General features: G+C 43.2%; 1 protein-coding gene across 4 annotated transcripts; it reads left to right on the top strand.

Moving 5' to 3' along the window:
- Positions 1 to 761: 761 nt before the first annotated feature.
- On the top strand, positions 762 to 12,843 carry LOC115132371 (kelch-like protein 12). Of its 4 annotated transcripts, none has more exons than XR_010464409.1 (13): positions 762 to 2,068; positions 2,574 to 2,591; positions 2,787 to 2,940; positions 3,281 to 3,498; positions 6,388 to 6,537; positions 8,907 to 9,021; positions 9,148 to 9,254; positions 9,329 to 9,524; positions 9,696 to 9,854; positions 10,712 to 10,810; positions 11,125 to 11,311; positions 11,420 to 11,609; positions 11,777 to 11,863. XR_010464409.1 is itself a non-coding variant. In XM_029664959.2 (13 exons), exons 2-13 carry the CDS (start codon positions 1,886 to 1,888, stop codon positions 11,901 to 11,903), a joined length of 1,713 nt encoding a protein of 570 aa, XP_029520819.1. In that variant the 5' UTR covers positions 771 to 1,588; positions 1,831 to 1,885; the 3' UTR covers positions 11,904 to 12,843. The 4 variants fall into 4 exon arrangements, 3 of the variants coding, with proteins under 3 accessions (XP_029520819.1, XP_029520818.1, XP_029520820.1); XM_029664959.2 differs by lacking the exon at positions 11,420 to 11,609 and having other exon boundaries at positions 771 to 1,588; positions 1,831 to 2,068; positions 11,777 to 12,843; XM_029664958.2 differs by lacking the exon at positions 11,420 to 11,609 and having other exon boundaries at positions 772 to 1,256; positions 1,831 to 2,068; positions 11,777 to 12,843.

The following is a 12,843-nucleotide window of genomic DNA, read 5'->3' as shown; positions in this document are numbered from 1 at the left end:
CCGAAGTCGAAAATCGGTAGGATAGTCAGTTTTACTAGGGTAAGTTTGGCGGAGTGAGTGAAGGAGGCTTTGTTGCGGAATAGAAAGCCGACTCTAGATTTGATTTTAGATTGGAGATGTTTGATATGAGTCTGGAAGGAGAGTTTATAGTCTAGCCAGACACCTAGGTACTTATAGATGTCCACATATTCTAGGTCGGAACCATCCAGGGTGGTGATGCTAGTCGAGCGTGCGGGTGCAGGCAGAGAACGGTTGAAAAGCATGCATTTGGTTTTACTAGCGTTTAAGAGCAGTTGGAGGCCACGGAAGGAGTGTTGTATGGCATTTTTTGACATTGGCCTACCTATCTAGTAAAATAGATTACTGAACTGTCAGGAATGAGGCTAACAAATCCAGTCCAATAACGGGGGTGGTGCCTAAAACGTCTATGCTATGGGCCTATCGGACCAAGATTGACAAACATACACCTTGGTTTCTGAATAAAATATATAACAGGATTCACAAACGTATATTATATTTTGTAAATGGTAGTTTACTGTGTCAAATGGATGAGCAAACGTGCATGGCTCAATCTGCCAATATGTCAGAAATGTAGATCCACAAGTTCATTTACAAATATTTGTATCACAATCAAACTATCCCTGGGGCAAAATATTCTCTTGAAACGTAATAATAATTTAAAAAAATATAAATCAAATGAGGTGCACGATGTTGCACTTTTGGCACCATTCATAAAGGTCGAAAACCCCACATATCCTGAGTCGGTGCCCCCGGTAGTCTAAATCGAGCGCAACTATTTCAAGCAGGCTGTCACAACAGTAAATCAAAAAACCCTTAGCTTAATTTGTGATTAAGGAAAAACGTTTTCCTATTGTTTTAATTCTCAGTGTTTGAGGTTTTTTTGCAGTGGTTCAGAGTTGACTTTAAATAGTTAAAAATGCACATTCGAGGTGTGCGCACGTATGTGACGTATGGTGTTTTTGTCTAAAGCTACATTGACTGCGGATAGCTGGCTAGCTAGATACAGTTGTTGCAGCATTCTTGAAATTAATATTTTGTTTCCGTTAGCTTACGTTAGTAATTAGAAAAACGAATGAGCAATAGCCCACACTATTGCAGGAAGTCACACGCTACCATGGATCACATTTGGCATCCTCCAATGTGACTAGGACGTCTGGACTAGTCTTGTGCCATTGGAGTTAGCTAGCAAACAAGCTCGCTAGTTGGTCTGCTTGCTAATGCTATCTAGCTAGGTGGTGGGTAGTGTTTTTATTGATTGATACTGGGTGTGCCATTCGTGTTGATTGTTTGATAGTTTACCCGTCACTTTCGTTCAAACCTTTTACCCATAGTTTGTGAATATTTGAAATGTAGCTAGCCAGCTAGCATAACTCGTAGCTAGCTAGTTAATTAGCTACGGTTAGCCGCGGCTATTTGGCCTTTTCATAACCAGCCAATGGTTACATATTGAGTTATAATGTGACATCTTGTTTAAAGTCGTTGGCTAAAGTAAAGCTAATTCAACTCAAGTTGGATATATGCCAGTTTAGCCAAAACAATGGAAAGTTTACTAGCTGCGTGAATCCAGGTAAAGGCACCAATGCGACCACCTGGATTTGAACCCGGGTCACCTGTGTGGGACAGGGCAGTGATTTCTAATAGATCTAGTTATATCGATGTTGTTCACTGTAATAAATGTACATTAATGTATTTTGCCTGCACAGCGAGCAGCTGCGAACATCAGTGGTTGAGATCCCATATAATTTGTCATCACTTTGACATCTTTGCAACTTCGCCTCAACTATGTTGACGCTTTTGTCTTTTTGCCAGATATTGCAGCACGTTGAGATTCTTGAAACTTGAGGAACTCTTTAAGTACAGTACAATGGCTCCCAAAGACATCATGACCAACTCCCATGCCAAATCCATCCTCAATGCCATGAACGCACTTCGTAAGAGCAACACACTCTGTGATATCATTTTGAGAGTGGAGAATACCGACTTTCCTGTACACCGTATTGTCCTGGCAGCCTGCAGTGACTACTTCTGCGCCATGTTCACCAGCGAGGTAACTGTAAGCCTATTTAAATCATGGTTAAATAAATACAAATAAAAAGTAAGCACAAGACTGGAGTTAATTTAGGCCTAGATAGACACATATGAGACAGCACTTCCACAAAAGACCAATGATGACTGATATATATATAAATACGTTTGCTGGTGGTTCTCTCTGTATGCAGAAAGAGACAGGTAATAGTTGTTTGACTGGTTCAGAGGTTGACAATGCCCGAAAGAGTTTCTACGTATCCCTTGTGCTTAGAACCCAGATAAGATTTTTGTAGGCTAAAATTAAACTGATATTCATTTCCTTGAGCAATATGTCTTTCAGTGTGACTGCCATCTGGTTATTTATAGCTTAATAAAAACGCGAGTGGATTATATAGGCCTACCTCAAATATTAGGCTATTCCCAAACACAAAACAGCAATGAAAGTGCATAGCAGAAATAGTCCAATGCTAATTATTTCTCTGTAGCTCGGTTGACCTAGTTTCTCTTTCCTTTAACATTTTTAGCTCTCTAAGAATCCCCAGGTGAGCATTGCTCTTTTACTAACAAAGCTGACTATAATCCACAGCTGCCTACACAAGTATGACAAATGGTAAACACAAGGAATCAGTAGGCCTATGTTTTTTGCAATGAGTGCATAGTGCCCTGTGTCTGGAAAGAGCGACTACTAACCAGTAATTTAAACTGATGTGTCTGTCTTTGCCGTTGTGCTTTTGCAGTTGTCAGAGAAAGGGAAATCCTTTGTAGACATCCAGGGGTTGACTGCGTCCACCATGGAGATCCTGCTGGACTTTGTTTACACAGAGACTGTTTTGGTCACAGTGGAGAATGTCCAGGAACTGCTTCCTGCTGCCTGTCTGCTGCAGCTCAAAGGTAAGTTGAGAAATGTAAAAAATAATATGAGAACCATTGGACACCCCATTGCACTTTACTGTTCATCCACTGTATTTACTCTGTCGAATAAACTACCGGTATGTCAGTTAAATCTAAATCTGCTCTTTCGTAAAAGGAAATGCACACCCATCATCTTCCCTTATTAGGTTTGTGCAATATGACTGGCTATATTGTATTGCTAATATAGTGGAAACATTGTTAATTTGTCAAGAAGTTTTTACTTGAGACAAACTAGCAAATTAAATACTTCAACATTATTTTACAAAATGAACGTACTGCACTCACTTAATGTGTGTATATGTTTCTTTGTATTCCTCAGGAGTAAAAAGAGCTTGTTGTGACTTCCTGGATAGTCAGCTTGATCCCACAAATTGCCTGGGCATTCGTGACTTTGCGGAGACCCACAATTGCCTTGACCTGATGCAGGCCGCTGAACTCTTCTCCCAGAAGCACTTCCCTGAGGTGGTTCAACATGAGGAGTTTATGCTGCTCAGCCAGAACGAGGTTGAAAAACTAGTTAAATGTGATGAAATCCAGGTAAGTAAAGTGGATTTGGTGAGGTATTATTATACTTGTCGTAACGCTGTAATTACGATAGTAATAATCGTTGTTTCATTAGGTAGCATTGTAATTGCATATTAATGGAGTTGCGTTTTTGTAATTACAACAATTTCTATGCAATTAAACTACAATTACTTAAGTACTAAGTAACAATATGTTAATACAATCTTACTAGTGTAATTATGGTGTTACTACAGATAAGAGCAGATTGATGTAAAGTGTTACCAAAGTCGAATAGTGTACTGAATTTATTTGTGAATTCAGAGAGCACACAGTCATGTTGCCTCAGGTGCATATTTTATCTCTATTCGCAGTTATCTTTGAATGCTCAAGGGGATACTTTTCACAAGTCTCAAATTGTCCTTCAAAAACCTGAAGTTGAAAGAAAAGGTGCAAGTGTAGACCTGCAGTAATCTCTATTAATGGGGCCCCCTTTGCAGATTTACCTGCCTCTGAAATTATGGAGAAAATAATCTGATTTAAGTATACCTTTGTGCTCTGGAAATTCCCGTGTTTAACCGCACAGGGCATATCTTGCTGTATAAAAACATAATTGTAACCATGGGACTTGATTTGTAGTTTACCAATTCATTCAAAGGACTTTTGCTTGTCACGGTTTTTGTGATCAAAATGTGTGTAATATACACTTAAAGTGGCATGCGAAAGTATTCATCCCCTGTGGCATTTTTCATATTTTGTTGCCTTACAACCTGGAATTAAAATAGATTTTTGGGGGGTTTGTATAATTTGATTTACACAACATGCCTTCCACTTTGAAGATGCAAATATGTTTTATTGTGAAACAAACAAGAAATAAGACAAAAAAAACTAAACTTGAGCGTGCATAACTATTCACCCCCCCAAAGTCAATACTTTGTAAAACCACCTTTGGCAGCAATTACATTTGCAAGTCTCTTGGGGTATGTCTCTATACGCTTGGCACATGTAGCCACTGGGATTTTTGCCCATTCTTCAAAGAAAAACTGCTCCAGCTCCTTCAGGTTGGATGGGTTCCGCTGGTGTACAGCAATCTTTAAGTCATACCACAGATTCCACAATTGGATTGAGTCTGGCTTTGACTAGGCCATTCCAAGACATTTAAATGTTTCCCCTTAAACCACTCGAGTGTTGCTTTAGCAGTTTGCTTAGGGTCAATGTCCTGCTGGAAGGTGAACCTCCGTCCCAGTCTCAAATCTCTGGAAGACTGAAACAGGTTTTGTGCCTTTGTGCAAGGAGGAGCACTGCCAAAGCCCTGCAAAATGACCTCCAGCAGGCCACAAATGTGCATGCGTCTGCTCAAACGGTCAGAAACAGACTCCACGAGGGTGGTATGAGGGCCCGACGTCCACAGGTGGGGGTTGTGCTTACAGCCCAACACCGTGCAGGACGTTTGGCATTTGCCAGAGAACACCAAGATTGGCAAATTCGCCACTGGCGCCCTGTGCTCGTCCCAGATGAAAGCAGGTTCACACTGAGCACATGTGACAGTCTGGAGACGCCGTGGAGAACGTTCTGCTGCCTGCAACATCCTCCAGCATGACCGGTTTGGCGGTGGGTCAGTCATGGTGTGGGGTGGCATTTCTTTGGGGGGGCCGCACAGCCCTCCATGTGCTCGCCAGAGGTAGCCTGACTGCCATTAGGTACCGAGATGAGATCCTCAGACCCCTTGTGAGACCATATGCTGGTGCGGTTGGCCCTAGGTTCCTCCTAATGCAAGACAATGCTAGACCTCATGTGACTGGAGTGTGTCAGCAGTTCCTGCAAGATGAAGGCATTGATGCTATGGACTGGCCCACCCGTTCCCCAGACCTGAATCCAATTGAGCACATCTGGGACATCATGTCTCGCTCCATTCACCAACGCCACGTTGCACCACAGACTGTCCAGGAGTTGGCGGATGCTTTAGTCCAGGTCTGGGAGGAGATCCCTCAGGAGACCATCTGCCACCTCATCAGGAGCATGCCCAGGTGTTGTAGGGAGTTCATACAGGCACGTGGAGGCCACACACACTACTACTGAGCCTCATTGACTTGTTTTAAGGACATTACATCAAAGTTGGATCAGCCTGTAGTGTGGTTTTCCACTTTAATTTTGAGTGTGACTCCAAATCCAGACCTCCATGGATTGATAAATTTGATTTCCATTGATAATTTGTGTGATTTTGGTGTCAGCACATTCAACTATGTAAAGAAAAAAGTATTTCATAAGGATTTTTCATTCAGATCAAGGATGTGTTATTTTAGTGTTCCCTTTATTTTTTTGAGCAGTGTGTGTGTGTGTGTGTGTGTATATATATATTGAGATCATGTGACACTTAAATTGCACACAGGTGGACATTATTTAACTAATTATGTGACTTCTAAAGGTAATTGTTTGCACGAGATCTTATTTAGGGGCTTCATAGCAAAGGGGGTGAAAACATGCGTGCACCATTTTTTAAATGATTATTATTTTTTAGACAAGTTATTTTTTTCACTTCACCAATTTGGACTATTTTGTGTATGTCCATTACATGAAATCCAAATAAAAATCAATTTAAATTACAGGTTGTAATGCAACAAAATAGGAAAACGCCAATGGGGGTGAATACTTTTGCAAGGCACTGTAGTTAAGTCAGAGGCACAATTTTCTGTTATTTTTGTAACCATTTGTCTTAGTCAACTATATACATCATCATTAATTAAAACTGTCACTTTGACTTGTTCTTCTTGAAGTGAAGTTGATCTCAGTCATTTGGAGAAATCAGTGATTGAGTGAATGCATTATTGGCCTTGAGTAGTTATATACTTTGGGATTTCCGTTATTACAACAATCATGTTGTTGTCAAGGTGTGTGGTTGTGAATACATGTTGTCTCTGTTTGCAGGTGGACTCAGAGGAGCCTGTATTCGAGGCAGTGTTGAATTGGGTTAAACACAATAGGAAAGAGAGGGAGATTTATTTATCGGAGATGCTGGAGCATGTGCGGATGCCTTTGCTCACTCCGCGCTATATCACAGACGTCATTGACTCAGAGGTGAGGCAGCTAGACCACACACGGTCACATGATGTAAACATAGGCCTAGACCACCTTTACTCCACACACAGACGGGTACAAAGCTCTCCCTTGCCCTCCATTTGGCAAATCTGACAATAACTCTATCCTCCTGATTCCTGCTTACAAGCAAAAATTAAAGCAGGAAGCACCAGTGACATACCCCAACCAGAAGCCATGGATTACAGGCAACATTCGCACTGAGCTAAAGGGTAGAGCTGCCGCTTTCAAGGAGCGGGACTCTAACCCGGAAGCTTTTAAGAAATCCCTCTATGCCCTCCGACGAACCCTGAAATAGGCAAAGCGTCAATACAGGATTATGATCGAATTATACTACACCTGCTCCTACACTAGTCGGATGTGGCAGGGCTTGCAAACTATTACAGACTACAAAGGGAATCACAGCCGAGAGCTGCCCAGTGACACGGGCCTACCAGACGAGCTAAATAACTTCTATGCTCGCGTCGAGGCAAGTAACACTGAAACATGCATGAGAGCATCAGCTGTTCCGGATGACTGTGTGATCACGCTCTCTGCAGCCGATGTAAGACCTTTAAACAGGTCAACATTCCCAAGGCCGCTGGGCCAGACGGATTACCAGGACGTGTACTCAGAGCATGCACTGACCAACTGGCAAGTGTCTTCACTGACATTTTTAACCTCTACTTGTCTGAGTCTGCAATACTAACATGTTTCAAGTAGACCACCATAGTCCCTGTGCCCAAGAACACTAAGGTAACCTGCCTAAATGACTACTGGCCCGTAACACTCGCGTCTGTAGCCATGAAATGCTTTGAAAGGCTGTTCATGGCTCACATCAACACCATTATCCCAGAAACCCTAGACCGACTCCAATTTGCATACCGCACCAACAGATCCACAGATGATGCGATCTCTATTGCACTCCACACTGCCCTTTCCCACCTGGACAAAAGGAACACCTATGGGAGAATGCTATTCATTGACTACATATCAGCATTCAACACCATAGTGCCCTTAAAGCTCATCACTAAGCTAAGGACCTTGGGACTAAACACCTCACTCTGCAACTGGATCCTGGATCCTGACGGTCCACCCTCAGGTGGTAAGGGTAGGTAACAGCACATCCGCCACGCTGATCCTCAACACAGGGGCCCCTCTGGGGTGGGTGCTCAGTTCCCCTCCTGTACTCCCTGTTCACTCATGACTGCATGGCTAGGCACAACTCCAACACCATCATTAAGTTTTCAGTGGTAGGCCTGATCACCGATAACGATGAGACAGCCTATAGGGAGGAGGTTAGAGACCTGACCGTGTGGTGCAATGTCAACAATCTCTCCCTCAATGTGATCAAGACAAAGGAGATGATTGTGGACTACAGGAGAAGGAGGACTGAGCACGCCCCCATTCTCATCAACGGGGCTGTAGTAGAGCAGGTTGAGAGCTTCAAGTTTCTGGCATCCACATCACCAACAAACTAACATGGTCCAAGCACACCAAGACAGTCGTGATGTGGGCACGACAAAATCTATTCCCCCTCAGGAGACTGAAAATATTTGGTATGGATCCTCAGATCCTCAAAAGGTTTTACAGCTTCACTATCGAGAGCATCCTGACGGGTTGCCTCACTGCCTGGTAGGGCAACTGCTCGGCCTCTGACCGCAAGGCACTACAGAGGTTAGTGCGTACGGCCCAGTACATCACCGGGGTCAAGCTTCCTGCCATCCAGGACCTCAATACCAGTCGGTGTCAGAGAAAGACCCTAAAAATGGTCAGACTCCAGCCACCCTAGTCCTAGACTGACTGTTCTCTCTGCTCCGCACGGCAAGTGGTACCGGAGTGCTAAGTCTAGGTCCAAGAGGCTTCTAAACAGCTTCTACCCCCAAGCCATAAGACTCCTCAACAGCTAGTCAAATGGCTACCCAGGTTATTTGCACCCCCCCCCCCCCCTACGCTGCTCTCTGTTATTATCTATGCATAGTCACTTTAATAACCCTACCTGCATGTACATTATTACCTCGACACTGGTGACCCCACACATTGACTCTGTACCGGTACCCCCTGTATATAGCCCCGCTATTGTTATTTACTGCTGCTCTTTAATTATTTGTTTTTCTTATCTATTACTTTTTTTAAAGGTATTTTCTTAACTGCATTGTTGGTTAAGGGCTTTGTAAGTAAGCATTTCGCTGTAAGGTCTACCTGTTGTATTTTGCACGTGACAAATAACATTTGACTTGAAATCCACTTTCAATGGAAATTTTCCATTGAGAATGATTTATGGTGTGTGTCTGGGAAACAGGCCTCAAGTGTTGAGCAGAGGTGTTATTACTGTCTTGATAAAGTACTGTATATGTTGTGATGTGTTCCAGCCCCTTATTCGATGCAGTCTTCCCTGCCGAGACCTTGTGGATGAGGCCAAGAAATTCCACCTTAGACCAGAGCTGAGGAGTGAGATGCAGGGGCCACGCACCCAAGCCAGATTAGGTACAGTACTGACCTCTATTTTTTGGATTGTTTTTCTTGTCCTAATAATAGGAATACAAGACAAGCTTAGTGGAAGTTACTACCTTATTCAAGTGGGAAAAGTGATTACCGTGTTGCTCTTTCAAGGTGCCAAGGAGGTCCTGTTGGTTATTGGAGGATTTGGCAGTCAACAATCCCCTATAGATATCGTTGAGAAGTACGATCCTAAAACTCAGGAGTGGAGCTTTTTACCTGTAAGTATCATTTTTTAAATTAAATATTTTGGCTCTCTGATCATGGTTAACTTATCCCAAGCATGTTTTTACAGAACATTGCTCGGAAAAGGCGTTATGTAGCTACCGTGTCCCTCAATGACCGTGTGTATGTGATTGGCGGCTACGATGGTCGATCGCGGCTTAGCTCGGTGGAGTGCTTGGACTACACGGCAGACGAGGATGGTGTCTGGTACACCGTCGCCACTATGAATGTACGGCGTGGCCTTGCCGGGGCGACAACACTCGGAGGTAGAGGATCTTCTCTGATTGACAGCCCTCATTGTCATGGGGTTTACAAAAACAAATAGCACTGAAGTGAGTTTGACTGACCTCAGGTGTAACAAAACCCTGCAAGTGTTTTCTAATGCAGACTTTCAAAAAGTTGTTGGAACATTTCTTTTCTCACTTTTCTGCCCACAGATATGATCTATGTTGCTGGAGGCTTTGACGGTAGCCGCCGTCACACCAGCATGGAACGATATGACCCCAATATTGACCAGTGGAGCATGCTTGGGGACATGCAGACAGCCAGGGAAGGGGCTGGCCTGGTGGTTGCTAGTGGACTTATATACTGTCTTGGTGGGTATTAAAGAGGTTTGGTTTAAGTTTGTAATGGTGTTGGTGTATAAATATTTAAAATATCTTCCACTTCCCCCACTGACCTTAGTGTAGATCCTTACTATGTGGACACCCCATCAAATTGGTGGATTCAGCTATTTCTGCTACACCAGTTGCTGACAGGTGTATAACATCAAGCACACAGTCATGTAATCTCCATTGACATTGGACAAGCTTAGTGGAAATGCGTTCTCTGAAGTGATGAATCACGCTTCAGGCAATCCGACGGACAATTCTGGGTTTTGCGGATGCCAGGAGAACGCTACCTGCTCAAATGCATAGTGCCAACTGTTAAAGTTTGATGTAGGAGGAGTAATGGTCTGGGGCTGTTTTTCATGGTTCGGGCTAGGCCCCTTACAGTGAAGTGAAATCTTAAAGCTACAGCATACAATGATATTCTAAACAATTCTGTGCTTCCAACTTCGTGGCAACAGTTTGGGGAAGGTCCTTTCCTGTTTCAGCATGACAATGTCCCAAAGCAAGGTCCATACAGAAATGGTTTGTTGAGATCGGTGTGGAAGAAATTGACTGGGCTGACCTCAATTCCATCGAACACCTTTGGGATGAATTGGAACGCTGACTGTGAGCCAGGCCTAATCGGCCAAAATCAGTGTCCGACCTCACTAATGCTCTTGTGGCTGAATAGAAGCAAGTCCCCGCACCAATGTTCCAACGTCTAGTGGAAAGCCTTCCCAGAATAATGGAGGCTGTTAAAACAGCAAAGGGGGACCAACACCATATTATGATTTTGGAATTAAATGTTTGACGAGCAGGTGTCCGCACACTTTTGGTCATGTAGTGTATGTAATTTATTGCAGGTGGGTACGACGGATTGAATATCCTCAATTCAGTGGAGCGGTATGACCCTCACACAGGTCATTGGACGAATGTTACCCCCATGGCCACCAAACGCTCAGGTGAGTACTCCAAAGGATGAGGGCTGTATAGATTATATACAGTATGGCTCTTTACATTATGGCTATGCCTGAAGGACCTATACTCTTTTTTTTCTTCTTTTTTTAATATATTTTTTTAACTAGGCAAGTCAGTTAAGAACAAATTCTTATTTTCAATGACGACCTAGGAACAGTGGGTTAACTGCCTGTTCAGGGGCAGAACGACAGATTTGTACCTTGTCAGCTCGGGGGTTTGAACTTGCAAACCTTCTGGTTGCTAGTCCAACACTCTAACCACTAAGCTACCCTGCCGCCTCTGTATCCCTTTGTTACAGGGGCCGGTGTAGCCTTGCTCAATGACCACATCTATGTGGTGGGAGGCTTCGATGGAACAGCGCACCTCGACTCAGTTGAGGTTTACAACATTAGGACTGACTATTGGACCACGGTAGCCAGTATGACCACTCCCCGCTGCTACGTAGGAGCTACCGTCCTCCGGGGACGACTCTACGCCATAGCTGGGTAAGCCTAAACATCCCAACCCTGCTCAGAATTTAATCTTTTTTACATTTATTTTTAGGAAAGTGTAAATTCACTTTCCTTTCATATGTTTATTGCTTTTAATGACAGACAGATGAGAAACAATGAGGGAGACAGGTGAAGAGGATATTCAGAGTGAAGGGAGGACACAGGGATTGAACCCCTGTCTCCGGCTAAGCGTTGTACATGTGCATAGACCCGGGAGTGTTATCACTCGACCACGGCTCTGCAACCGACTTCAGTATTAAGAGATACTGAAGGGATCATTAATATACATTATGTATGACTCTTAATTGATATATATTATTCTTGCTTAGATAAAATTGTAATGAATCATGAATGCAATCTCCTTATGGTCCAGTTCTCGATAAGCATGCGACTTATGTCATTGAACACAGCCATATGATATATTGTTTATACTCCCCTGTACTCTTTTGCCCTCTCTAGGTATGATGGAAACTCCCTTCTGAGCAGTATCGAGTGTTATGACCCTGTTATTGACAGCTGGGAGGTGGTCACCTCCATGGCCACACAGCGCTGTGATGCAGGAGTGTGTGTCCTCCGAGAGAAGTGAGATTTACCTCAGAACAACCTCAAAGGTTGGGTGAAGCAGAGGAGGGCAGTCATCTAGTCCTGAATCTGATATTTACGTGCCACTACTATGGAGCGACAGAGGGATTATTCACTTGGAGGCCAGTGTGCTATATGTCCTCCCGGAAGTCTCTTGATTCTATTCAGACTTTCTCATCTGAGCTTAGTTACTTCTGTGTGATAAGGGACAGGGGGTGTACAACAGTGATTAGAGTTGTTTCAGTCTCTTCATCAACAGTTGTTGCTTCCAAGAAGACATCCATCCCAACCCACTCGGTCGCATGACACACTTTGTGGTAGCTGTTGCCGTGGTTACCCGTGAGATTTTTGACTCATCTTTTAAAGTGCAATATATTTCTCTACTTATGTTATGAACCGTTGGAGCAGAAGAAACAAGAGGCTCCAGTTTTCTGCTGCTATATGCCTTATGCCCTTGTGGCCCACATTGAACTGAACATCCATGATGCCTCATTAGGACTGTGATTGTTGTCATGCCATCAAGTATGATGATTATTTAGCATATGCCAGGTTTTCAGTCAGACAGTAAACCCTTTGTAGATTTTGTAATTCTGTATAAAGCGCTTTTAGAAACAAATCACTTATTGAAGAATTGTCATTTACCTGACAGTCATTATTTTCAATGTATCAAAGATATTCAAATGAATGACATTAGGGAAAGCACCATAATTGTATTGTGGACTGCAGATGGTTCCTTGCTCTTTTGCTGTTTCTGTCATCTTGTCAAAATCTCTGTCCCCTGCAATTGACTCCGCTGAAGATGTGCGTATGGTGCATGCATTTGTCCATAGTGGATTTGTTTGGACAAGCAAAATGACTTGACTTCTATTATTCGGGGCAAGTACAAAATCCTGAGGAGTCTTTTGTTGTTACTTGAAAAAGTGAATAAACATTGTGATAATGTA

This window comes from Oncorhynchus nerka, linkage group LG7, assembly GCF_034236695.1.
Source record: "Oncorhynchus nerka isolate Pitt River linkage group LG7, Oner_Uvic_2.0, whole genome shotgun sequence".
NCBI lineage: Eukaryota > Metazoa > Chordata > Actinopteri > Salmoniformes > Salmonidae > Oncorhynchus > Oncorhynchus nerka.
The sequence above is the reverse complement of the archived record's forward strand: the minus strand, read 5'-3'. Positions and strand labels throughout refer to the sequence as shown.